Below are 27941 nucleotides of genomic sequence, written 5' to 3'. Positions count from 1 at the left end.
TTAGTATTTGAGAGACATTGGGCAAGTTCCTTAACCACCCTGTGACTCAGTTTCCTTATCTGGGAAATGGACCTAACTGTATATCTACCTCAAAGAGCTTTCATGAGATATAAGTGACTTAATTATCAGTGGTATATTTCTAACAGGGCTTGGCACATAGTGAATACTCTGACAGTGTTAGAAATTATTACCATCGTTCTCATTAAGCAAGTGTTACTGAAACCTCCCACTTCTCCAGCACTGATCTATGTAAGAAGAATGCTGGGCAGGGTAGAGAGGCACTTTTGAGTCAGACCGATTTGATTTCAAGTCTCTGCTCTCCTACGTAACATCTTTGAACCCCATTTTCTCGCCTGTGGCATGAGAGCAATAAAGCCCACCTTGAGCAGTTACTTGGAACATAAAATCAGAAATCCTTGAGCAGGGCCTTGTGTATAGTGGAAGCTCAATAAATGGGAGGTTCTTTCCTTACTCAAACAAAGCTGCCCTTCCTAATTTAAATAGTGTATCTCCACCTCTGTCATTAAAGGGACCCCAGTGAGAGAAAGGTAATAACATACCTTTCATAGGCTTACAGATTATGAATACAGTTAATGTTTCTTCAGAAATTAGCTTTTTTTGCCCTTTGGGCATGGTATGGAGCTTCTTAAAAGACAAAATATGGATATGGACATCTTACATCCCGGAGAGAATGTCCTCCAAAGGTTGTTTGAGGTCCCCAGACTATCCACATTTCCCATCACCAGTTGGACCCTTTCCCAGTCCCATAACCCACGTCCTCTTCCTGCCCCTCCCCTACCACCTTGAGCAACCAGAGTGCGAAAACATGGACACCAGCCCACAGAAAACACTCCCGGTTGTCCTGTAAAGCATTGATTGCCTGAGCTTTTATTTTCAAAGCTGACTACACAGTTTCCTTCGACCCATCCTTGTGGGTGGCACAGTTTGCTCCCGACTCCTGCCCCTCCCACCTTTCGTCCCCGCGGTGGCCTTGGGCTCTTGGTGCTCTTCTCTTTCTGGCCCACGTGAGCTGTTTGCATCTTGATAGAAAGTTGCCTGAGTTGTCGTGTCTTCCCCTCCGGAGCGGTTGCCTTTTAGGACTCATTTCCGATGTAGAATGAAAACTTTGTCCTGTTGAGGGGCGGGAAACTCTTGTGAGCAGCGGATATTCCTGCAAAGGGTCCCTTCACCTGAGATTTCATTCATCCTCCCCTATGACTGACCTGAACGGATAATGTGCTATAAAGACTTTCCCTCTAATAGGCTTTGGGGGGCCGTGGGGGAACTATGGCAGGATCCACAAAAAAAAAGTTTGATGTATACGTCTCTCCACAGCAACACGTGAAATGCTCTAATAGGACTAACACCGTGTCTTTGGATTTCAGAGAGCAGATCCGTCAGGGCCTAGAAGAACTCCAGAAGGTCCTGCCAGGAGGAGACACTTACATGCATGAAGGATTTGAAAGGGTAATTTTAAAATTGTTTTCAACCCCAAAGTGTGATAGGGAAACATCAACATAAGGATGGCCAATGAGATAAGACACATGGAACCGAACAACCCCCGAAAGCAAAAAAATGAAAACAATTTTCCCACAAGCTTGGGCACTGATAACTCTATCCCAGAGAAGGAATTTCCTTGCTCCTTCCCTGATGCCGATAAAGGGCTTCTTAGCTAATGCTTGGCTGACACTCCTGAATCGTGACTCACGCAAGCCCCCGGCCTTTCCAAGGTAAACTTTTCTATAGGGTACATGAGTGTTGAGACGGAACATCAGTGACTTCAGTTATAGGGAAAACAGGCCCCAGTCTGTGAGAAGTAAAGCATGGATCCATGTTCACAAGTACGTTAGGTAAATGTCAAGGTAAATTTAGATGAAGGCCATGCATTGATACCTGAGCAAAGCGTAGGTGGCTTACGTAAAGACTCAAGACTGAGCTGGCCTACGTAGGCAGCCCCAGAGCCCACGGCCCCCTATGGTATTTGGAGCAGCACACAGTGCCTCTAGGTCTGATGTCTCTTCCGTGTGTTTTTCAGGCCAGCGAGCAGATTTATTATGAAAACAGTCAAGGTAAGACCATAATACAAATTATCAAACTTTTTTTTTCTGTGTTGGCTCCTGAAAAAGTGCCTCAGTAATTTCACATGACAAAAGATAAATGCGACATTGCCCATAATCCTCCACACCTCATCAAATGGATAGCAAGACGACACGTACCTGGCCAAATTCTACTGTCCTGTTGATGCCCAGAAAAGGTTACATAAAAATAATGAGGAGCCTGTTATGGGCCACAGTCTGTAATGTCCGTGAACAGTTTTGCATGTTGAATTCATTAAATTAATAAGTACGTGGGTAGGTTAATAAAGTCTTGGATATTCATGTCAAATTTAATTTTTTTTGTCCTTCTCCAAGCTCCAGTCCTCTTCATTACTGTAATTGGATACGATATTAAGACACCAGTGTGCTTTAAAGTTGGCTTGATTTAAATGAAAAAAATATATACATATACACAATAACACAATATACTTAATGTATAGAAAATATACTTTTTATTTTAAATTTTAGCTGTTATTACTATTACTACAGTGTCTTTCATGGATCGCCTTTCTTTATCTGAGGTAAATCTTTCGAAAGAGATGAGGTATTACAGTGGGGATTTTTCTCTCAGGCCTGTAGAGGTGTCTGCTTCCTATTTCCCTCTCAACTGTGATAAACAGAACAGATCCAATATTGACACTAAGGCTCATTCATATAAACCAACCATCAGCCATGTTACTACAAGTCTAAAAATCACTGGAAGAATTCGAGTAGACTTTTCCAGCTGGTCTGATATCATGATGACTGTTTCTCCTTGTCCAGTTCTTCAAGGGGTGACGGGTATGGTCAGCTGCGGCCTGTGGGAAGGACTCCCGAACAGCCCACGTGGTAGAGTTTCCCCCCAGGCCTTTGAACCTCAGTCCCACAGACTGTTAATAGAAAATCCTAGAAGTTTGATTCACTGGAGCTACTCCCGGCTATCAGTCCAGTGGCCATTCCAGCAGGCTTGGCCATTTTTTGGAGAGAAGACTGAGAAACTCACAAACAAATCCTACTCCCCCCCCCCCCCCCCCCAGAGTCTGTCCCCACAGATGCGTTCTTCTTCTTCGTGCTGGAGGTGCTTCTAGTCCCAAACAAAAATGTGTTGGTTCTCATAATATTGACCTCGGGTGGTTGAGCTTACGAGACATCAACCCCCAGGACTGAGAGGGGGTTTCCCTGAGTGCGGCAAGATGGATTGAGTGGGTCTGTGTTGTGTTGAGCAGGATACAGGACGGCCAGCGTCATCATTGCTTTGACCGATGGGGAACTCCACGAAGATCTCTTTTTCTATTCAGAGAGGGAGGTAAGCGATGGCCTGGCCTGTGTCTAACACAGACATGGAAATGGGCTCCTTCCTCCTGAAATGGGCTGCACTCTTTCTACCCAGACAACATGATAGGTGTTCTTCGTAAAACCCCTGGGTAAAATAGTGTCTCGTATGTAAAAAATAATAATAATTCTTTTTTTTAAAAGTGAACTCTCGTACCTTACACATGGTCGATGTTTTTCCCCTTTCAAAATATTTGCCTGTAACTCTGTGTTTTAAGGGTTAAAAGTTGCTCACCATGACATGATTGAAACCACTATATTTACCTAGCAGTTTTGAAATACTGTATGTCACGTTTCAACAAAAAGATTGGTGCCGTTTTTCCTCCGTTTCTGCTAAAAACGGGAGGGGAAAGAATTACTTGAAATACGCAAGAGCCAGTCTTGTCAGAACATATTAATCATTGAGGTTCTCACTCTGAGAATCAAAGTTGAATATTAATTGGTAGCAAAGTAAAGTGTAGTCACTCCTACGGTATTTCTCCTTCCTTTTCTTTATGTTCTCAAAAAGTCCTCCTTAGAGCAAGTGAGACAATTCTCTCTAAATGAAGCTTCCAGTTTGTATAAAGAGTTTCAGAAAATGAAGTTTATTCAGGAATTGAGAATTAATGTTTATATTTAGGAAACCCTTTCTTTTCTAGTCTGAGATTTGAGCCACATGTGTAGTTGGCCCAAGAAACCAGTTCACCATTACTGACAAAGTGACAAAGGCTCCTTCGAGCCAAGTTAGAGAGAAATGCAATAAGGAAAAAGATAGACAGTGAGGAAGGACATGCTGGCCTCTGGGGGAGGAGTTAATCAGAGCACGACCCTTATCTCAAGCTCTTGACTATTATTTGATTTAAGTCCAGCTCCCTTGGCAATCATTCATTCATTCATTCATTCATTCGGTGTTAACTGAGAGCTCCGCACATGCTGGACACTTTGCCCAATACTAGGGAAACAAGTGGAGAAAATACGTCTGCTGCCCTCATGGTGCTTACCACGTGAGGATGTAGCGATGCTTTTTGAAGCCTCTGCTGGCAAAGGGCATGAGGAAATGATGTAGGTAAACACACTACTTCTCCCTTACCCGTAATTAGTACAAAATACCATTTGCAACGGAAACACACAAGTAAATGTGACAGACCCTGCCTGAGCATTTGGAAAATAATATATTCTCGTATTCTAAAGTTGAAACTTGCGATACAGTGGGAACACAGAATGGCTTATTTTAGGTCCTGAACAACAGTCAAATAAAGTAAAAACCCTAATAAGGAAATAACTGAATATGAAATAAATGATGGATGTCAGAGGCTTAAAATATGGGTTAGTAGAAAAAAATTTTAGGTATGGCATGTACAAACTTGGAAAAATATTTGGAGTGCTAGGGCCAAGAGAAGGAGGCTTTCTGAAAAAGAAAGATAAAGCTCAAAATACATAAAGAAATTAATCTTTCCATTTTTATCCTGTATAAAGCCGAAATAGAGGGAAAGATTCAGATAAGTTATTACAGATTAGGCTAGAGATAGACTGTGTCTAAATTCTGTTTTATCCTTAAAGCAGCAAGGGATATTTTTTAAATGAAGGGAAAAAGATAGATGTTTCTGTTTCTTCTAAAATTCAGTGTTTCAAGAATGTTTCTGTCACACGTGGGTTTAAATACTAAAGCCAGGGGTGGAGGAGGACCACAATTCAGGTCAATATGCATACACTGAGCACCTACTATATGTCTACTATCAATTATTTATTAAGCACCTGCTATATATTCCAATGATTTCCAACTTTTATTTTCTATTCTGAAACACAGAAGAACCTGGAAATAAGACATCAGAACCTTTAATAAATAAAATATTAAGATCAAGCCAAAACATGGGTGTTATTCATTATGTTGCCCTCTCGATACTTAATTGTAGAGATGGTCATGGGTTCACTTACTCAAATATAGACTGTAATTCTCAGACCATTGAACAGGTATACTCTATGGCAATGAAAAAGGCCTTATTCACAAAGGGTGCTGACATTTATAAGCATCGTGTTGTTCCAGGCCTTGTATGAGGAGCTCTGAATATGTTAACTCATTGGATCCCCAAACACTTTACAGAGAAAAGCCAAACCTAGGTATATTGAGTTCCAAAGGCCACATCCTTTCTATTATACCATGCTGCTATTACAAAGAAAGAAAAGTATGCCAATAAAAATTCTTCAGAGGAATGGAATAATCATTTCCCCAGAATATATTTTTAAGGTTTTATTTATTTATTTTTATTTTAGAGAGAGAACAAGCAGGAGATGAGCTGGGGAGATAGAGAGGGAGGGGAAAGCATCCTGAGCAGACTCTGCACTGAGCATGGAGCCCAATGCAAAGCTTGATCTCAGCATCCTGAGATCATGACCTGAGCCAAAATCAAGAGCTAGGTGCTGAACCAAATGAGCCACCCAGGAGCACCCCCACCAAGAATATTTAATAGAGTTAGCCTAGCCTGCCGTTCCCTTTTCCTCCCCTCATCTTTCAAATCCCTTCATCAAGACTCTACTTCTAACACTCTTTCTCAACCCATCCCGTTAGGCTACTCACTCCCCTCATGTCCCTCATGCATCACGGTAGAACGTGCTATTTACTGGAGGGTGAGCTCCTCGGGAACAGGGATTGTCCTCTCCATTGTGGTACGTGGTGCATAGTAGGTGCTCAATAAATACCCGATCGTGGAAGTTAGTTTGGTTCCTCCAAAAGGAGTATATTTGCCACTTCTCTGTCTAATGGCTGTTCTCCATTGACCCAGGCTAACAGATCTCGAGATCTTGGTGCCATTGTTTACTGTGTCGGTGTGAAGGATTTCAATGAAACACAGGTATGGATTTCCTCGGGTTTGGGAGCTTGTGAATGATAGAGGATACGTGTATTCGCTGTGGCAGCACAAACACCCCTTAACTAGGTTATTTTTCCATAAATGTTGAGCAAGCAAGAATTATTGGGCGTGTAAGGGACAAGAAGCCAAGCCCATGCACTTGGGGGTGGTGAACACAGACTATCCAGGCAGTATCTTCCTTGGTTAACTTTCTTGGTAGATGTTTAAATTGCCAGGGCATCAAAAGAGATCTGAATAAAATTAAGAAACTTGTTGGTTGTTTTCTTCTTAGTTTAATGAATCTAATTTTGCTTAAATCTCAAGCATCCCTCTTCTCCATTTAGAAATTCAGTGCATTTTCAATACAAAAAATAAATATAGGTGGCCCATGGTGACAAGGATAGGGATATCAGCCCTCCTACACAGTCAAAAACCCATAGACAGCTTTTGACTCCCAAAAAACTGAACTACTAACAGCCTACTGTTGACTGGAAATAACATAAGCAGTTGATTAACATGTATTTTGTATGTTATATGCCTTATATACTGTATTCTTATAACAAAGTAAGCCAGACAAAAGAAAATGTTACTAAGAAAATCATAAGGAAGAGAAAATACATTTATAGTATTTTACTGTATTTATTGAAAAAAATCCACATGTAGGTGGACCTACTCAGGTCAAACCCACGTTGTTCAAGGGTCAAGCATACTCGGCAAGTGGGCAAAAAGTATGTACAAGTATAGAAATGCAAATTGTGAAATTTTGCTAACCACCTATGTAAATGTTCCTCAATGTAGGTCATCATTTCTTTTTGTTTTAATGACATGGGACAATGCTTATGATATGTTATTAGGTGAATAAAATAGGGTTACAAAAACGTGGGAATAGTCTGAGTCCACTTTTAAAATAAATGTGTGTATTTGAGTAGGGAAAGCATGAAAGACTACGTAGAATATCAGATTAATAAGAGAAAAATGGTAGGTGGGTGACGGATGGATAGATGACAGACAGGTGTATAGAGAGATAGATAGACAGGCAGAGAGATGAGTACCTTCTTCTCTTTTTAACCTCCCTGGGTGTTCTGAAACTTCCCACAACTTTTGCAAGCAGGGTAGGTCGTGGTACTGCATGACTGTGACAGTCCCAGAACTATAGATTCGGACCGGAAAAGTCCACCGGTCAGACTCTTCTTTCCCCGTCCTCTGCTCCATAAAGCAGGAGAGCGAAACTAATTGCAAGGGTCCTCTCCTCAGGGAGCAATTTGGGTGAACGTTAAGGGGATCCAATCATTGGCCTTGCCCAATACCAAAACTTACATTTCTTTTTAAAGTGACTCTGAAAGGAAACCTGAGTCTGTTCAATGCAAATACAGTTGCCAACAGAAATTTGAGTGAATGGGAGAAAAATGAGCCAATGGCCTGCCCCCAAATCCATAAATACATCAACCCAGGCCAAATGTTCATCTAGCAGAGCAACCTTACCTCTGCTCCAAGGAGAAAAGTATTAAAACAAATGTCAAAGCTGGACCCGCCCTCTAGGCCTGCTCCAGAGAGGTGCCTGGTAAGCTCATTATTACTGAGGGCTTTTCAGTGAGGCCCAAGCCCTCTGGTTCCTCTGTGTTCTAAAGGTCGATGGAGTCCCCTGGACTCCTCCACTCTCTGCAGCCAAGCCTGACCCATCTCCATGTGTGTTTGTGTGTTTGCTGTGTTCTCAGCTGGCCCGGATTGCGGACAGTAAGGACCACGTGTTTCCTGTGAATGACGGTTTTCAGGCTCTGCAAGGCATCATCCACTCAGTGAGTAGAGCACTTCCTCTAAAACTGGACATCGGGTACTCTCTGCCCCCCACCGATCCACTAAAAATTCTCCAGTCCCCTCCCTCTAAGGCTGGTGTTCTCTGCTTGCGACAGCGTTCCTTTGTCTCTCTTTGTTATCTATCATGTCCCACTTCTCCCTCCTTGCCTTCCACATTTCTTTCTTTGCTCTCCTGGGCCAGTTTTGCCCCACAAGGTAAATTTAAAATGGAAGGGACCCTGCTCTGGCAGCAAGCCAAACTCCAGATGGTTCCAGCTCTCATACTGGAAACACCGGCTAATGGTGTGTACCTGACCTCAGCTTTTCCAACCATGACTGAATGCAAGCTTCCTTCTAGAACACTGGCAGGCTCTAACTTTATCTCTTGACCATCAGAGGTGCTTTCGACCAGTGGGTCTTTACTGCAGCTGCCTACTGAGGTCATCTGGAGCAGAATTTTTAAGACCTTCCCAGGGGGCTTTACTGGAACCACAGCTTTAGACCTATAGTTCCCAAATAGGAGGAAGTCACTGTTTTTCAAGGTTTGCAATCAGCCATTCCTTCTTTCCACCCCAACTTGGGTTGGATGAAACAATCCCTCACACACAAATGGTTTTTTTAGTCCCCCCTTTCCTGTAAGTGAACAGGATCGGCCTCTCTTCGCCACCCTCCATACGTGGGCCAGATCCTTGGTCCAGCCAGCATATTGGATGATGCTGGCCTTTATTTTATTTTATTGTTTTGGTGCTGGTCTTCAAAGCCCCAGCCAGAGGCCAGTATGTGTGCTGCCCCTGTGATGACGTCCAGAAGCAATGTCTCCTCTACCTTTAGGTTTTGTGATTGGGCAGATGGCCAAAAGTTTCTCCAGTGGAAGCTCACCAGTCCCCTGACTCAGGGTCCAGGATGCGAAGTCAGAGCTCAGAGGGTCACTGTCCCCTTCAGATGTCAAGGAGGTCTTCATCAAGGGGTTTCCAGCCAGACCTAGGATCTGCCCAGCTCCTCCAGTCTGACCCAGGAAACCTCCAGTGTGGCTGTACTTTCATGCCCCCTCTCACTCCCTCTAAGGTTTGCTGAGAACTCCTGATGGGTGAGAAGAACTTTGGAGCTGGTCATCCCAGAATTTAAATGCTGGCCTGATGACTTACCATTTATAGATCCTTGGATGAGTTATCTCACTTGTTTCCTTATCTGTAAGAAGGGATTGATAGTAAGACTTGTATCACCAGCCTGTTTGAGGATTACAAGAGATAACACTGGTGAAATTACTGAATATTTTTCTAGGTACATAATAAGTACTCAAGACATAGGAATTACCTCCTCTTTCACTTTCCTTTCCCATCATATACTGGACATTAGCGTCAGTTTCCCCCAATCCTCTAGATTTTTTTGAATATACTTAAAAATCACCTGGGAGAAAAATCACCCCAGAGATTCTATTACAGACAGTATGAGATGGTGCCCAGGAATCTCTCTTTTAAATCTGTTGGTTGTTTTGTTTGTTTGTTTTTTTTTCAATTAGCAATAATCGCGCCTCGGATAAACCTCATTGGCTACGATACTGCCACTGCGCAAAGCTTGTTTGTTTGTTTTTTTAATGCCCCAGGTGCACTTTCAGAATATTGATATATGTGACCTTAAGTTTCAGAATTGTGAAAAATAATCTCACCTCAGGTAAGAGAGGTAGGAACTCCTACCTTAAATATGTCCAGATTCAAGTGGTGTTTGTTTACGAGGAACAGAAACCAACTCAAACTGCTTTCACCAGAGAATGGAAATTATTGAGAGAGAATTATCAGTCCCAATACTAGATCCCGGTTAGGACCTTTGTTCCAAATAACTTCTGAGATCAGTGTGGCATACTTGACAACGTAAGCAACAAGAACTGCAGGGAACATAGAAAGCAATACCCAAATGGTGCAAAACATGATTCGGGGCTGATCATGAAGCTCAGAGGTGGATTTCTGTGGGCTAGAGCCTTCATGAGAGAGTGGGACATGAAATCCATGAAAGGCCCGGGAGGAGTGATGGGTAGCATCAGGGAAGAGAGGACACGACCCCAGCCCAAAAGCTGGAACAGGGAAAAGCATACTCTGAGGACAATAGCAATAATGCCTATCTGTCTGGGGGGAGAGTTTGGTAAAAGCTCAAGAGTGATAAGAAACAAGCCTAGACATTGGTTTGGAACCAGACTGATAAGGGCCTTGAAGGGGTTTTGATTCCAACTTCGTGGGTGTCATCACTGAAACATTTGGAACATCTAACAAGTGATATTTAAGAAGAGAATCAGATGGTGGTGTCCATGTACATAGGAAGAAAAATGGGGGGCGGGGCGTCTAGAGGCAGGATCCTACTGCTGCATGAGTGCACAGGCTTGCCTTCAGATGGCTGGATTCTGAACAGGGACTACGCTTACCTGTTCCAAGAGCCTTGGAGCCAGGTGCCCACATCATCCAAGAGGCAGTTCCTACCCAAATAGTCGGAATAATTTTATCTGCAGAAACCGGTGTTGTCTTTGGATATTTCTATCTTAGCAACTCACCCAAGCTCGATGTGAGGACCCCCCCACCCCGCCAAGATGTTTAGAAAGCTCTTCCCAAATGGAACTGCAAAGATGTCTAAGGAAATTAAGCAAAATGGTCTCCCAAAAACTGGGGAAAAAAATAATAATTTGAGAGTCCAGTCTCCAAACTTGAGCTGAATGATAACAGTATTACGAGCTTTTATCTGAGAGTTATGCTGATGGTTGCAATCCTTCCAGCACTTGAAACCCATGTTTATGGCAGTTGTTAATTCATTTGCTTGGACAGAGAAGCAGGGACAAGTGCAGCAGGGTTCATCTTTCTCAAGTCAGACAGAAATAATTATGACCTAAAGTTGGCTATTTTTAAGAAGTAGGTTCATTTCTCCTCTGGATACTGAAAAGAAAGCTCTTGTTTTTTTCACCCGCCATCTGAAGCATCTTTTCCAGCTTGTTCCCACGGATGTTGTTTTGTGGCTGGTGATTTTCTCATAATAAAACAGGACTGGGCTTAATTATCCCAAATCGGAGTACAGAGCAGCTCTCAACAAGCTCTGATGGTTCATCAGGTTTTCAGCCCATAGTAACCTTATGTTTAAATCCCAAATCAAGATGCGGGAGCGAACATTTGCTCTTTTATCCCGTGCTCACTGGAAACCTTGCATAGTACACTCTTACCATTCAGCTACAAGTAAAGCAATGGAGACCCCGGGCCTGGTGGAGCGTACAGTCTCATGGGAGGGACACATAGAAATGACTAAATAAATAAATATTTGAAACTGTGATAAATGGTACAAAAGTGGCAACCAACTACCAAGATTAAGAGCAAAGAGACTGATACAGAGCTCAGGCCCCTTTGCAGACATGACCTGAAGAAGGAAATCAGGCCATCCACTGGAAGAGCATGGACAGAACATTCTTGGCAGCAAGCAGCCCTGTGACGGAGCAGAGCAGAATGAAGAAAGAGCATCGCCAAAGTGGGGAATGGCAGAAGATGACGTCAGGAGGCAAGCAAAGTCTTGGCCTGGAAGGCTGTTTTACTCGAAGGACGGTGGGAACCTATAGCCAGATACAAAGTCTGACCATAGAACAAGGATGCTTGAAATTCAGGCTCTCAGGGAATGGAGAATTGTGCACTTGATCTGTTTCTCCTCCGCATAATGAATCCATAAACCCTTAGTATCAATAATCATGTTGGCCCGAAGAAGAAAAATCACAGTGACTTGTAGACTATCTTCCATCCACCAGCATTTCTGCTAGGCTCTGCCACAACCACGGTCTCCAGAAGGGCTTATCCCAGTGTTCCAGGTGAGGAAGCTGGCGTGCAGGCCCCTCAGAGAGACTGCCCAAGTCTTCCTGCTCATAATGGTCGAGTGGGGAATTTGAACCGAGACCTGGTTCCTGAGATCCTGCTCTTTGCATAGTACTCGGCCGATAATGTCTGATGAAATGGATAATCACGACTGGATTACCAGGAGATGATTGTCCAGGGCCTGGATTCAGCAAATCCCAGAATTCTCTGCTTCCACAAACTGGTTCCTGTGTTTTGGTCTTTTCACACTATCCCCAGTCCTCCGTAGTCTAAGGGAGAAGTACTTACGTGTTGCATTTGTATAATGCATTATTTTTCATGGCGTTCTCACTGTTTCCCATTTCAGTCTCAGCAGCAGGACATAGGGAAAAGGCAGAAAGAAATCAACACCTGTGTGGGACACCTGCATGGCTTAGTCAGTGAAGCGTCTGACTCTTGATTTGGGCTCAGGCCCTGATCTCAGGGTCATGAGATCAAGCCTGCCTCAGGCTCTGCGCCCAGGGCAGACTCTGCTTGAGATTCTCTCTCTCCCTCTGCCCCCCACCCCCCGCCACCCTGCCAACTCCCACCTGCTCGCTCTCTCTCAATAAATAAATAAAATCTTAAAAAGAAAGAAAGAAAGAACTCAACCGCTGTAGATCACAGCTGTATTTGGGACCAAATGTTGTTCTTTGATCCCAATGAATATGATCCCATTTTAGCATCATAACAACCCTGTGAAGAAAATATACCTATTTTACAGATGAAGAAACTGAGCCTCAGGGAACCTTCCTGAAAGGACATGGCTGTAAGGGGTGACCCCAGGCCTGTGCTTTCTCCTGCCTCTATTTCCATAGGAAGGTAAAAATAATAAAAGCTACCATATCCTGAGTCCTGAGGTTCTAGGCACTGTGAGGATCATTCTACGTGGGCGTCTCATCGGAGTCTCACAACCACTCTTTAGTGTGGATATTGTCATCCCTTCTACAGAAGTAGATACCCTAAGGACAGAGATCCATTAGCTTGTCCAAGGCCTCGTGGCAGGGAGCAGCTATCTGGAATAGACTCCACTGGGTCACTCGCTAATGCCCACAATGGGAAGGACCATGGTGCTCTACTCAATGATGTGGGGAGGCCAGGAAGCAGCTCCATTTCAGAGAAGGAGACCCTAGAACCGAAAGTGTGAAGTGGCTCGATGCCGTTCACATAGGTACAACAGAGGTAAAGCCAAAACCCACATGGTCTGCCCTCTGGGTGCCCAGTGGGTGGGCGGAGGAGCTCTTTGCCTGTTATTACTAGGTGGGGAGCATGTCTGCAAATACTGATTGCCGCTCGGTAAATGAATTTCCCTCACCAGGAGAAGCTCGCAGCTTCACACCGGCTGAAAAGAACATCTTTTCCTTCCACACGTGCTCAAGGACTCTGCCTCTGAGGACAGAATTTCTCCTTGCTTTTGCAGAATACCGTTGAGAAGTATAAGACAGACTTCGGGTGGTTGAAAGATTGTAGCCCTTAAAGCCAGTAAAACTGTAAAGGAAGAAACTATCCCTTCGCCTTCCCTTCTTGTGGCTTCTTCGGGGAATTTCCACTGACCACAGCTGGTAAGGGTAGCGCCAGCCCTCAAGCAAAAATATGAAGCAAAGGTCCAGCAAGTCTCCTGGGTCTTTGTTTGCCTTTGCAGAAGTGCTGCAGCCAGTGAAACGGGAACCTGCATGAGGCCTGGATTCAGATACCACGGATGTCGGTCTGCAACTTTGAATCCCAACACTTGGCCCGGTTACCGTGATGCCAGCTCCTCCCCGTAGCGGCCCCCACTTTGTGTGCAGTTGAGGGCGGTACCTGGAGGCAAGCACAAGGTCTCCCAGAAGGAGAGCCCAGTGGCTGGCACCAATGCACGTCCCTCTAGGAGTAATTCCCTGGAATAAATATTTCAGCCTGCATTGGGCTTCCTATTAAGCAAGGGTAAAGCAGCATTCCGCGTGTTTGATCAACAATAAACAAGTATCAAGCACACAACTATATTTGCAAGGATCTCTCACGAGTTTGGGCATGAACATCCTCCTTATCAAGGAAGCTGTAAGATCAGCGAAACTGAAGGATAAATCTGTTCCATGATGTATATAAAATTGCTTTATTTACGAAAACCTGATTCTGTGCTGATTGCTCCTTTTCCCTCATGGGAACTGGAAGACCTGTACCCCCTCGTGTGGCCCAGGTCCTAAAAAAGCTATGACAAAAGGCAAAGCCCATCTTCCAGGCCTCCCCTTCCACCTACTCTTCCAAGACCCCTCCAGGAACTGCTACGGGCTAGCCTCCAATCAAAATCCACATCGTGTTCCCACAGTCCTGGAATCCCTGATTTTACTGAACAAACCCTCTTTCCAGGAGCCAGCAGAGTGGGAGGCCCCACTCACAGCAGCAGCGCTTCTCTTCAGGCAGGCTGGTTTGTGATTGGAAGAAACGCCCTTCTCTTCTGGCCCGTCAGAATCCTGTCTCAAAGCCTCTCTGGACCTCCTGCCCCTGCTGAGTCCTCTCTTCTCCTTGGAGTCTGCCCTGGTCTCCCCTCTACCTTGAACTCTCCCTGCCTTGAACCCCAGTGGCACTAACTGTCGGTATCATTTGCTTGGCACGTGGGTCTTTTTCACGCTCTCTGCCGTTCCTCCTGGTCAGTGCTAAACAGCGCCGTCAGAGAGACTGCCACGTGTGTTACGTTCTTCCTGGGGTCCCATGCTATGCTTCGCACACTCAGAGCGTGTGACCCACGTAGCATGACAAGTGGGCAGCTCTGTGGCTGTTTCTGGTCGAATCCCTCGGCCCTTCCCCCACCTTCTCTTCCAAGATTGTATCTATAAACGATGGCATTTGGGGCTCCATTCACATTAGCAAGGCTGCTTACAACATATAAATAGAATCAACTGTAGTTTCTGTAGTGAGCTAGAAACTCTTTTTAAAAAACATTGGCCTCTGCGATTATTAATTAACTTCAGACTTTGCAGACGTTCGGGCCATTTCAACTAAGCTATTATTTCTGTTTGGCTTATTGAAGAGTCCAGATGTAATAAAAATTCCCATAGCTTCATGAGGCGACCAAGGTCGCCAAGGGGCATGCACAGTTACTCCACAGGTCACCCCCACTCCTTCCTTGGGCTCCTCCTCCTACCTAAGACCCACTGGAAAAGCGACAGCAGAATTTGGAACTAAGGTTCCAATGAAATCCAGTGAAATGCTGCAGGACTCAGCCCTCAAGGAGAGCGGCTGACTTCGCCAATATTCTGGAGGTCGACATGCTCGTCTTACTAAATAAACCACGTTTCGGAGTTCACGGCCATCTGAGCTTTCCTTCTGAAAACAGGAGAGGAAAGTGGTTTAGTGGGAAAAAAAATGTATTTCCTCAGTTTCAGGACCTTGTTTGTCCTACGCTCCTTCACAGGAGACTCGGCGAGCGAGAACCGAACTAAGGGAAGAGTTCTGTTTATTTAAGTGAGCTGGCTCACCTCCCCCATCCGCACCCAGAACCATTTGCATTAAAAAAAAAAAAGAGGTCGACCTAAAAAAAAAAGAAAGAAACATTTGCATATTTGGGGAATAGACTCTATTGTCCAAAATTCAGTAAACTTCTTAAACTCTTGTATCTTAGAGTATTTGTTTGGTATAATATATGAGTATACATGAAATCATACATGAATGCTGGAATGAAGGTATAATAGTAGATTTTTATTTTAAATTCAGATTCAGTGGAACTGACATGGGTCTAGGATAATATCCATAGTTAACAATAGCTGTGCCGATTGGTTTAAAGTGTGGAATGGAATTTAGTTAGGAAAGGTAACTCTTTTTTTAAAAAACACTGTTAGAGATCTGGGGTGTCTGGGTGGCTCTGTTGGTTAGGCAGCCAACTCTTGGTTTTGGCTCAGGTCATGATCTCAGGATCAAGAGATCAAGCCCCGGGTCAGGCTCCATGCTGGGTGTGGAGCCTGCTTGGAATTCTCTCTAATCCTCTCCCTCTACCTCTCTCCCTGCCACTTGCAATCTCACTCTCTTAAAAATAAAATAAATTAAATTAAAAATAAATAAGTAAATAAAAATAAATGCTTTGTTAGCAATCAAATAAAGTCAAAATTCTTGGAGACAACATTGCCACTCCTGAAGGCATGGATGACATAGTCATATGTCCCAAGCTGGCAAGCATTTTATAAAAGCAGTGGTCCCCAGGCTTATCCAATGTTCATTCTGCTATCAGCTGTAGTAGTGTGTGTAGCCTTCTGTGGGAGCCTGAGTCCCATCCCCCAAGCTCAGACCTCTCCATCTTCCCAAGTAAAGGGGTCAAGGACTTTTACAAAGCAGGCCAGTCTAGAACTTAGACACAGGGACATGCTACAACCTACAGCATTGTTGTTTAAACAGGTAAGCTGTTAAAAAAAAAAAAAATAGAGGTGTTGAAACAGGCCATCTGGGAAAGCAGTCCCCCAAAGACGGTGATGTTTAATAAGAAGAGGAGGATGTAGGAGGGTGTTACAAGATGCAGAATACGGCCTTGTTATTCAAAAGACCCTAAGATTGTAGTATAGAGGAAAAGGAAGGCCATAACCTAATACACTGTAATGCCAGTGTATGAAGCCATGCAGAAAACATTCATTGTTTATTTATTCAATAAATATTGATATAGGGATGCCTGGGTGGCTCAGTTGGTTAAGCGGCTGCCTTCGGCTCAGGTCATAATCCCAGCATCCTGGGATCGAGTCCCACATTGGGCTCCGTGCTTGGCAGGGAGCCTGCTTCTCCCTCTGTCTCTGCCTGCCACTCTGTCTGCCTGTGCTAGCTCTCGCTCTCTCTCTCTCTCTCTGACAAAAAAATAAATAAAATACTAAAAAAAAATTAAAAATAAAATAAATAAATATTGATTTAATGCCTACTATGTGCAAGGTTAGGCACTGTGGATATGTCGTGTTAGGTAAAACAAATGCATTCTTTGCCGCTAGACTTCATAGTCTAAGGACGAAGATAGATAATGACCAAACAACAACAACAAAATGTCATTATCAACCATGATAAGTCCTCTGAAGGATGGCACTAGATGAATGAAGAAATAGTTCATTGGTAAAATCACCAGGCCATAGATGGGTCGGCAAAATCTATATTCGATTTGAAGGGTGACAGTAAGATTAAGGACAGCTACCAAGTTTTTGGCTTAAAGAACATAACCAGGCAAGAGGTAGTTAACTGACTTTTGGACAGTGTACTTCTAGCTCCAAAAATCTTAAAACCAGAATGTGCCCTTCGCAACAATGAAAACACCAAGAAACATGCTCTGAAAGACTTTCCAAAAGATGAATGGAAGCAAAAGGTCCCTATACTATGAATGGATAAAAGAGACTCGTCTTTATTAACAGACACACAAAAATATTTTAACAGGAAATGGCCAAGTAAATAAAAATCGATTGTTTATTGGGGAAGGAGGCAGAGCAATTAGAGAAAAAAAAAAAAAACTAGGAATGTGTATGGTAAGGGAGAGGTTTCTGGTAACTCTGTGTGAGTACGTACAATTATTTAAGGACTCTTTTTTTTTTTTTTTTAATTTTATTTATTTGACAGACAGAGATCTCAAGTAGTTGGAGAGGCAGGCAGAGAGAGAGAGGAGGAAGCAGGCTTCCCGCTGAGCGGAAAGCCCGACGCGGGGCTCAATCCCAGGACCCTGGGACCATGACCTGAGTCAAAGGCAGAGGCTTAACTCACTGAGCCATCCAGGTGCCCCTATTTAAGGATTCTTGAGAAATCTTGGCAGAAACTGTGAACTTTATGCAAAAGGATGCTAGAGTTTTCGAATCCAAAAAAATAAACTCTTATATGCAAGCTGGACTGGTCCATAGTCGATTTCACTTTAAATTTATTGAATGGTTTTTATTACTTGGCAAAGTTTTTTTTTACATCTGCTTCTCCTCTTACTCTCCCAACAATCTAATGAGATGAGCAAAAGTAACCATACCAGTAGCAACACATCGCATTGATACATTTCTTTGTGGATTTCAGATGTGCTTTGCCATTTATCTTCTTTTTGAAATCTATCCAAAAGAGTACAGAAAAATATTATCAACCACTCTCTGGGTTTTTTTTTTCCAGCAGATATGATTAAGCAAGAGCCAGTGGTGGGTGATGGGATAGAAATATATATGAGCTACTTTCTCTGGCCAAGAGAAGTATCTATAACAGTATTATCACAAGTCATAGTATCCACTACCATTGTCTGGAACCAAATATATGTCAGATATTTTCCTAAGTGCTTTACTGCTAAGAATGTTCTGAGCACATTTCTTGGTGCCTTATTTTCATGAAGGGCACTTGTTGGTTGGTGGCCCAAGGGTTGTTAAATGACTATCTACTGACTGATCACATCTGTGTGGCTCTGCCTATGAGACAAAAACCCTGCCAGTTTTCCTTGATCTCACTCCCTTCCCGACTCTCCAGTCCTATGTGAATTTGACCACCTAAGTCCAAATGGATTTACAAGCTAAATGTCTCTGCATTTATTATCAATCGTTCATTTTACCATGGTACAGCCCTGTGAGTTCAGTGTCTTTCTTATCCCCCTTTTATAGAAGAGGAAACTGAGCTTTAATAACTTGTCCAAGTCCACGTGGCCAGGAAGTGGTAGGGCTTAGATTTGAACATAAATCTATTCAGAGCTCAAATGTATCTTAGCTTGTTTCCTGAGCCCAAGTTCTTAAGAATAATGGTGACATTAGTTGAGAACTTACCAGCTTCTGGGCAATGTGCTGTGGTCTCTGCCAGTATTATCTCATTTAATCTTCCCAAGTCAACTTCTGCAGTAGGTACTGTTCTTACCCCACTTTTATAAATGAGGAAACAGAGACTCAGAGAGGTTGTTTGAACTTGCCCAAGGTCACACCGCTCATGAGGGAGTTGACCCAAGCAATTTGATTCCAGATGCCAGGCTATATTCTGTACGTTAAACTGCTCCCCAAAATTAGGATTCAGGAAAGTTAAAGGATATGTCAAGGACCGTAGATCAGTAAGTACAGAAACCAGGGCCAAGAGCCCCTCCTCACACTAGATTATATTCGAGGCATGGGGTGGTCTTCGCCCAGTCTCCATCAGAAGCCAACGTACTCTCACCTCTGCCTTCACCCTGACCCTGTGTGAGTCTGCTCCGCCCCCTCAAGCGATTTCCCCGTGCTGTACCTGCACCTCTTCCACGGTCACCCTGCTCAGGTTGGGGACAGATCCTCTGCTCCCTCGCCCCCAACCCCCATCCAGTCTCCAGACAAAGAAGCCGACCTGTCGTCTGCTGCGGCTCGGACACACTGATTACAGTCTCGGCTGCTAATAACAAGGGAACCCCCAGATCCGCCTTCTGCCATCATGACTTCTTACCTTTTAAAACCAGACATTTCAAACTAAGAGAAGCCGCAGTCCCAGACAGATCCTGCCCATCCCCCTCACTGATAAATTTTGCTCTACTGGCTGCAGCGCGTCCCTTCCAGATGTTTTAGGTTAAGATTGGGAAAGCTGTGTTTTTACTGGATTGAATCACAGTGCTTGGCTGACATTTTTTGGCCCTTCATACACTCCTTAGATTTATCAACTAATTGCAGACGCTCCAAGAGAATAATACAGCGTGTGTTTATTATGACAAAACCTGCTGGTGTGTCTTTGTGGCCCGAGATTCACGGGTGTTTCCTTTACCAAATCCCTGGTTAAGTATTAAAAGTTGGTTCAGAATCGTTGGTTCAAAGTCAGGAACTTACATGGGCGAAAATTTCATTTACGTGTTTTGATGGAGTTTGGGAACGGGGACAAGAGAGATCCAATAGCTCAATTTTAATTCTGGGATTATTTTGAAATCTTTAGTTGTGGATGATAAAATGATTTATTAAGAGATGCCAAATGCCTGAGGAATTTTATTTAAAACATAAACAAAAAAAAAGCTTTGTGTTGTTCTAATGCCACTGTTTACTAAGTTTTTCCATATGGGTTAATTCTGTTCTTCCAGTGTGTCCTGTTTGGAGATTTGTGCCTAAGGACAAGCGGAAGGGCGGTACCTCCTTGAGTGAAGGCAGCCACTGGCTGAGGTGGCTCTTGGGGCAGCAGACTTGGTCGGGAGAGGGCGTGGACAGCCCTCACAGTTCAAATAGGACAGTCGTCATGCGGGAGATGAGTCCCTGCACACCAGGATTCTGGCAAGCCCTTGTCCTAGGACATTGTTACCTACATAAGAGATCTAAAGGGCTGGATAAACCATTGGAATGGGCAGGGTGGAGAAGCAGCAGGGAAACATGGAAGCCCCACAGAGATCCTTGGAGTCCCTGATCCCAAGTCAGAATGACAGTGAAGGGAACTCAGGAGCTCCCCAGGGCCAGGTGTGTGGAGACCACTCACGCTACCCAAGATGGGCAGAGACTTGGGGAGCTCAGTGCATGTGTGCTCTGCTGTCAGAACCGGCTCCCGCACCAGTGGGGATCTGAGGCTATACCAGTGTTGGAGGTTACGGGGGTGGGGGGTTGTGGCATGGTAAACCAGAATCCAAAGAAATAAAGCAAGCACTGACAAATAGGAACAAATTGCTCCCTACTGTGGAATCATGCAGAAGCCAAAAACAAATAGAGGAATCAAAGTACAGAGATGACTTCAGACTGTACCAAGAATGGGAAGCGATGTCAGGAAAAGTTAGCTGGAAACCTGAACTTTAGAATTGTTAACAAAAAAGAAATAGTGCTTCTTACGACTTTCACGTCTGTACATTTACCCAAAACGTGTTTGTGAGAGCCTGTTTCAGTGACTGCATTTTAGTGTGTTGTCATCTGTATATCAGATAAAGATTTTCTGAAGCATGTTCTCCATTTCCTTTCACAATGCTTCTCTTTTGAGGACACCAGATTTCTCTCTGGAATGGGTAAATATTATCTCTTCTGAGAAACTGATTTGTTTTTATTTCACGAGTTGAGATTCTCATAAATATTGCCTGACCTTCTCATTTGCTGCTAGAAAGTTTAGAACTAAATCCATGAGCCACTCCTAGCAAGGAAATAAGCTCTTTCCAGTATATTTTTTTTCTATGCTATTCTCATTTCTTCATCTTCCCCTAATTTTTCCTTATTTTACCCCATGTCCTCTCCTTTTCTAATTTATTGTATCTTTCATTTGATTGTATCTCGTGTTGTCTGTATCACTTGAGCTGGGACAAAAAAGCATATATAAATACATCAGTGCAAATAAATGGGGGTTTCCCAATGCTAAGATGCTTGCTTGCTTTTCTAGACTTTCAGCGTTATCATTTCACTATTAATTCCTTCAACAAATGCCCCTTTCATAAATAGAGAAATGATTTCTTTCAAAGCCCTCTGAACCATCTCAATTTCCAAATTAAGGCCCAAATAAAGAGATTTCATTTGCTTGGTAAATTAACTCAGTGTCCTACACTTGTTTAAAATACTTGGATGAAATTTGAGAATCAATATTCAGCAAGACACAGGATTCATAAATGGTGGAGAGAAGCTTACATCCTACCAGGCAGATAGCCTGCTTGGCCCAAAGCAGCCTTGATTAATTCCCCATGCTGTCACGGGGTTGGTTCCCTGACACTCTCTTCCCAACCCTACAAGTCTCTTCTGGAGGAAAAAGTCCATTTCCATTTAAATAAGACTATCCAGGGGGCGCCTGGGTGGCTCAGTGGGTTAAAGCCTCTGCCTTCGGCTCAAGTTATGATCCCATGGTCCTGGAATCGAGCCCCGCATCGGGCTCTCTGCTCTGCGGGGAGCCTGCTTCCTCATCTCTCTCTGCCTGCCTCTCTGCCTAGTTGTGATTTCTCTCTGTCAAATAAATAAAATTTTAAAAATAAATAAATAAATAAGACTATCCGGGTCCAAAGAATGAGGCACAACAGGCAGCCTTCAACGTCCTCTCCTGAAACATCTTTCCAAGACTTTTCTAACAAAAAGGGGAACTTGGAGTAATCTGGAAACAATTCTCCATCCTACCTCTCCAGCTTTATCTCTCATCACTCTCATTTCTCCTTTCAAGCTCCTTTTGTTCCAGGTAAAGAGGCTGATGTATTTCTACCTTCTCACCTTTGCTTGTGCCATTCCTTGCCTGGATCCCAACCTTCTCCTAACTCACTCCTCTCCACTTGACGGAGTCCAACCCTCAGCTCCCACAGCTTTCATGAAGCCTGTCCCAGTGTAACAGCCTCCATGATTTTCCCCGTGAACTCTGCAGATTTACTATCTACCCCTTCACCCTGGCAACTACCACAGTGACAAACCATCATTATTTATATTTTCAAGTGTTAACTCCCATTTCCCTAACCAGATGTTAAACGTCTCCATAACCAAGACTGACATATCATAGACTCAATAAGTATCTGCTGAAAGAACAAATGAATGAATAATTCTTATGGGGACACCCAGAGGCATGAAGCACAATGTTGGCTCATTAAATGTTGGATGTTAGTAATATTAGTAAAGATGTTACCACCCATCTACCCACCACAACATAATGTCCTTGAACCTTCCTGTTTTGGTAACTCAAAGCAAAACCCTGCTTCAATAAAGTAAGCCATGCTTTGACTCTTTGATTTCCTCTCTTTCTAGATTTTGAAGAAGTCCTGCATTGAAATTTTAGCAGCCGAACCATCCACCATATGTGCAGGAGGTAAATTAAGTACTAAATAGTCTCCTAGAAATGATGGTATTTTGAGTTCAAATCACATTTATTTCAGTGGTGGGGAGAAGGGGAGACAGGGCAGAAGGAGGAGGAGGGTGGAAAGAAGAACAGAAATGGCTAAATAAATTTGCTGTTCGGGAAAAAAGAAAAGAAAGAAGCAATGTATCAGTTGTTTGAAAGAGCTTGTCCAAATCCTCTTCTTTCACGGGAACCAACTGTGAGAGCACTGCAGAAATACTGGATTCCCCACACATCACTGCCAATATCCTGCTCTGGAAAGAGGTGGAGCTGATCCAGGAGACTGTTAAGAAAAAGAAGTGAAAAATTTTATCTTCTCAAATTTGACAAAAGCGTATGCCCGCATGTACCCAGTGCTGGGATCTTACCAGGGGTCTGTGCAGTGAGGAGCCTCAATTAGGGTTCATTAGCTCCAGGAATATCCACCTCCCCAATTTATATAGGTCCTTCATTTTAAAATAATTAGAAAATAGGGACGTTCCTTAATTATGCAATTATCCCATTCATGAAGAAAACCCAGACTTGCGGTTTAGCAATGTGCAAACTGGATGTGTTGCAACTTCGTAGTGAATCAAAAAGTCTAAAGACAATTAATACAATTCCTGTTAATTCATAACATATCAGTTCCCCTCTTGCAGACAAAGAATCTTACCTGCCTAACAGAGTACCTGGCACTTAATAGATGGTCCATCAGACAATGAACATTGGCTGAATGTCTTGAATCTTTATTTCCTCAACAAACAATGCACCGATTTTTGCCTATTTGACCCTTATTAACCTTTTTCACTTAACTGTAAGAAATTAATACCTTTGAACTGTCTAATTAAAACAAAGTAAAATCAGGAACTGATGGCCAAAGATAGAACAAGGCCAAAATAAAAACAGAACCTCCACCAGCTGGACAACAGAAAAATAGCTTCCAAAATAATTCTTGAGTCAATGAGTAGTAAAAACCAACATCTCCTTTTTATACCACTGAGATGTGAGATAATGAAAGCACCACATAGATAAACTTGATGAACTTGGCACAGGGCCCACAAGAGCAAATTCGTCGATTTTAATGTTTCTTACAAAATGGAAAAGAAAAATAAGTAATTAGGAAGTAAGTAAAATATTTTTTAAAGTAAGGAAATACAAGAAAATAGATTAAAATGCATTAATAAATGTAAACAGATGAAAGCAATTCAACTGATAAATCGTTGCCAGAGCTATTTCTTCGGTAGAACCAATAAAATAGACAAATCTCTGGTCAATCCGATCCAAGGAAGCTTTCTTTAGATATTTTTTAAATCTCTGGCTTATCTGCAATACTGCATATGTTATAGGCCAGCAATAATTTCCTGTATCACAGTAAACCATCCGAGTCTATTTCCTTTATGTTTTATGAAGAAAAAATTCATACAAGACACAGTAATGGAAGCTAGCTCTAGCTTTTGGGAAAGGCAGGCTCCCAGCTCTCTTGAATGAGAATTCTAAGGATTAAAACATAATCTTTAGAGAATAACTTTACAAAGGGGAAAAAGAAACTTCCAAAAGCTACCATGACACCAGAAGTTCTACCCTGGGTTCCCCCGAAGGTCTACTGCTGATTATTCTCTGGAGTAAGTAGCTTTCCTGAGGCACTGGCGTCCATTTCATTGTCCACGGCAGTGAACACCCGTCAGGTAGACCTGAGGACACCCACTCTCTGATTTTCATTTGGCTACTACAAAGACCCAGGGGTTTACATGAGAGGGCTTTGAAAAGACACCTGCTATACAGAACTAGGGGACATTATTATTATCGACATCATTGTAATGAGGATTGAAGGTCAATGTGAGAATCCTAATTGATAACACACCCAGATAAGAAAAGCATGCCCATGTGTTTCTCTACTGAAACAAAACCAGGGAGAACACTGAAAAATTCTAGAGTACCTGCAAAATGATTAATTCAGTATGTGTTGGAGGCAAAAAGAAACAGGAAGCAACAGAGTATCCACATTTCTGAAGTATCATGGTAGGACAGAGCCCTAGAAAAATCTATTGAAAAGGTGAAATTCACTTCCATTAGAAATCTTTCTTCTCAGCCCCTGCCCGTCTCTGTGAATTGCACTCCTTCCTGGGCCCCCAGAGGAGCCCATGCTGCGGAGGTCCTCCCAGGCCTGTCCTGCTCTGGACACTCGATGCTGACTATTGCTTTCCCCCAAGACAATGATCTCAGTTGGCTGTCACCGACAACGCAGCAACAGCTGTAGCTGTGACAGCAAACCGAGCTCCGAGAGAGGCAGCAAGATAATACACTGGGTGGACAACAAAACTGAGATCCAACACATATATCTTCACAGGTCAGCCTGCAAATAACAGGGTGAAACTTAATGTGACCAATACCAAGTGTGGAACTTGGGTTCAAATGCCAGTTTAGGGAGACCCGACTTAGTGGCCGTTCTTTAAGGGAAAAAGAAAACAAAAGGAGAAAGATAGCTATCTTGAGAGCCAACAGGAATACCTCTGAGGGGAAAAAAAAATGTTGATGTAATCTTAGCGTGCATCAATAGCCATCCAGTGTCCAGGTTAAGAGAGCTAATTTCATGTCTTACTATTGCATGTTCAGACCACGGCTCCAAGTCCCACATTTTTAAAATGGCGCTGACAAAGTCATGCCCATAGAAGAGATGATGGCTCTGGAAACAATGCTAAAAATTCACTCACTTGCTTGCTTTCTTCCCTTTCCTCCTTCCCTCCCTCCCTTCCTTTCTACTTTACTCTTTCTTTTCCTTGCTTGCTTTTTCTTTCCTTCCCTTTTTCTTTTCTTCCTAGCTTCTTTCCTTCATTCTTTACCTCAATGCTTACTGTCTACGATGTACCACGCAATATGAAAAGATTTGAGTACACAAATGCAGAAAGCTTGCTCCCAACCACCCATGACACTCACGGTCTATTCTGGAAGATGGTCACGTGTTCAGATAAGGCACAAACTACACGTGAGGCACTGTAGCAGAGATCTGCTCCAAGAGCCGCAGGAGTGGTGATGAGACGCTGGTGGAATGAGGAAGGACTGAAGTAACCACGGAGATTTACACACAGAACGGAGACGCTTCCAAGAGCATCTTCAGATATATTACAGAATTCCCGTGTGGAAAGGAATTATTATGCTTATTATGTGTAGCTTCAGGAGACCACCATGGAGAAGCTGGGGAGGAAATCAGGGAGGCATATTTTGGCTTAACATGTGGAACATTTACAACTAAAACTTTCCAGCAGCGGAGTGAATGGTCTGAACTCTCCACCCTTAGAATTATGTGAGCAGTGGCCCTCTGTAACCCTATGCTGTCCCCCTTTGGATGTTCTTTATGACTTTGAGTTTTCAAAGTCTTAATTCAATTCCAGCTGAGGCATTAATGGCCGATTTTTTTTTAATGGCAAAGAATCCAGTATACCTGGAGCTATTTTGCATTTTAACTGGAAGTCTTAATGGGGAAAGGGAGTAAGGAGAGTATCTAATCTGCTCTAATCAAAAAGAATTTCATTCAATGTCATGAGTTTAACTATTTGGAGAGAGAGGCTTCCCAGAACTCCTCCACATCCAGAGGTTATAAATGGGCAGCCTACAAGCCTTCTCTGGTCTGTACACAGGTTCTTTTTGATCCACACTACATTAAAAAAAGAAAAATATTGCTAGCATTTGAAAATCTGATTTTACCTAAAAATTCAGATTTCCACCTTGTCTTTAAAAATCCAATCTAGCAACACTGGGCCTGCATTTATTGCAAGGTGATGATTACTGGAGACTGAATAACTTCCCTTTTTAAAAGAAGCATGGACTCTTTGCAGTTCACCATACTCCCCACTATTCCCTATTACACCTCAATACCCAGGCCAAGCGTACGGTTATTGTTTTGCATGGTGCTTGCGTCTGTATTTACTGTATATACAGTACCTGTTTTAAAACATGTAAGAAGTCACCTGCTGTGGGGAGTCTTTAGAGCCCCTTTGCCATTACCAGCTTTTAAATAATTCTGCCTCCTTTTTAAAAAGTTCTTAATCAAATATTTTTTGCTGATTAGCCTCTGTAATTAGGGGAGTTGCCCCCTTGTTAGATTGGCCTTGCCTTGTTTAGCTCCTCTCCAGAAAATGTGCCCTCTGCCAAAGTATAATTTCCCTCCGGTCCCACTTTGTTGGCCTGAAACTTGAATCACTCAGTGTTCTATGTAGTAAGCAAGTTCTCCAGGAAGGAACTAATTGGAATCAAGTGTGCAACCTGCCAACTGCTCTACACGTGAGGTTGTTGCACTCCAGACACGGAAGGAGTTTATATTTAGCTCCTCACATTGTCATTTCAGAAGCAATGGAAGGAGTTTATATTTAGCTCCTCACATTGTCATTTCAGAAGCAATCGTACCATTCCTACGGTGTTGTTTCCCACTGCTGGTAGTAAAACTGGGCGGGTTCGCACAAAAAGAAGGCGGTTTTAGGCCTCCTGTTTACCATTTGGCCTTAGATGCTTAAAGCAGACAGTTTTAGGGAACATCAAACAGTGGTTTCATTTCTTTCACATTTCATTGTTTTTCAAAGAACTCAGGCCTGGCCCTTAGGCACCTCTTTAGAATGGCTTGTTTCATCGCTTCTCCGCCTTTTGGCTAAGATCGAGTGTAGAATGGCTTTTTTCATTCTCTGCTTGGCCCTTCCTTTGCATTTAAAGATGTTTCTGTTTGGAGGAGGGGACTCCCAGACACTGGTCGTAGAAATGTAAAATGACACCATCACTTCGGAAAATAGTCCTGACAGTTTCTTTAAAAATGAAACTTACACCTATCTATCGTCTGACCTGACCATCCTACTGCCAGGTGTTTATCCAAGAGAAAAGGAAGTCCATGTCCAGACAGAGACCCGCACACAGATGTTTATACCTGCTTCATTCTCAATAGCCAAAAACTGTGAATAACTCAAATGTTCATCAACAGGTGATGGATGAAAACATTGTGGTTTACCTGTGCAAAGAATGATACTCAGCAATAAAAAGGAGGGCGCCTGGGTGGCTCAGTGGGTTAAAGCCTCTGCCTTTCGCTCGGGTCATGATCCCAGGGTCCTGGGATCGAGCCCTGCATCAGGCTCTCTGCTTGGCAGGGAGCCTGCTTCCTCCTCTCTCTCTCTGCCTGCCTCTCTCCCTACTTGTGATCTCTATCTGTCAAATAAATAAATAAAATCTTAAAAAAAAAAAAAGGAATAGATTATGTATAAATTTCAGTAATTATAAGTGAGTTTTTAAGTAATTATGCTGGGTAAGAGAAGCCAGACAAAAAATATACTTACTGTATGATGCCATTTACATGAAATTCTAGGTCATGCAAACTTATCTTACGGCAACAGAGAGCAGATGAGTGGTTGCATGGGATCAGTGATTGCTCGGTTCTGGGGAGGAGCAGGAGTGAG

The 27941-nt window shown here is 43.1% G+C and overlaps 1 protein-coding gene and 1 pseudogene across 1 annotated transcript in view; one reads left to right on the top strand and one right to left on the bottom strand.

Moving 5' to 3' along the window:
- Positions 1 to 27941, top strand: part of ANTXR1 (ANTXR cell adhesion molecule 1) — a 212560-nt gene that overhangs the window by 51746 nt on the left and 132873 nt on the right. The window contains exons 4-9 of the mRNA XM_045979412.1: positions 1386 to 1467; positions 2036 to 2069; positions 3302 to 3381; positions 6167 to 6235; positions 7948 to 8028; positions 22440 to 22500. Coding sequence (XP_045835368.1) covers positions 1386 to 1467; positions 2036 to 2069; positions 3302 to 3381; positions 6167 to 6235; positions 7948 to 8028; positions 22440 to 22500 — 407 coding nt within the window. The remainder of the gene's footprint in view (positions 1 to 1385; positions 1468 to 2035; positions 2070 to 3301; positions 3382 to 6166; positions 6236 to 7947; positions 8029 to 22439; positions 22501 to 27941) is intronic.
- LOC123926297 lies at positions 9407 to 9602 on the bottom strand (annotated as a pseudogene).

The sequence above is a fragment of the Meles meles genome, chromosome 15, assembly GCF_922984935.1.
Source record: "Meles meles chromosome 15, mMelMel3.1 paternal haplotype, whole genome shotgun sequence".
NCBI lineage: Eukaryota > Metazoa > Chordata > Mammalia > Carnivora > Mustelidae > Meles > Meles meles.
This window is presented reverse-complemented; position numbering and strand designations above follow the sequence as displayed.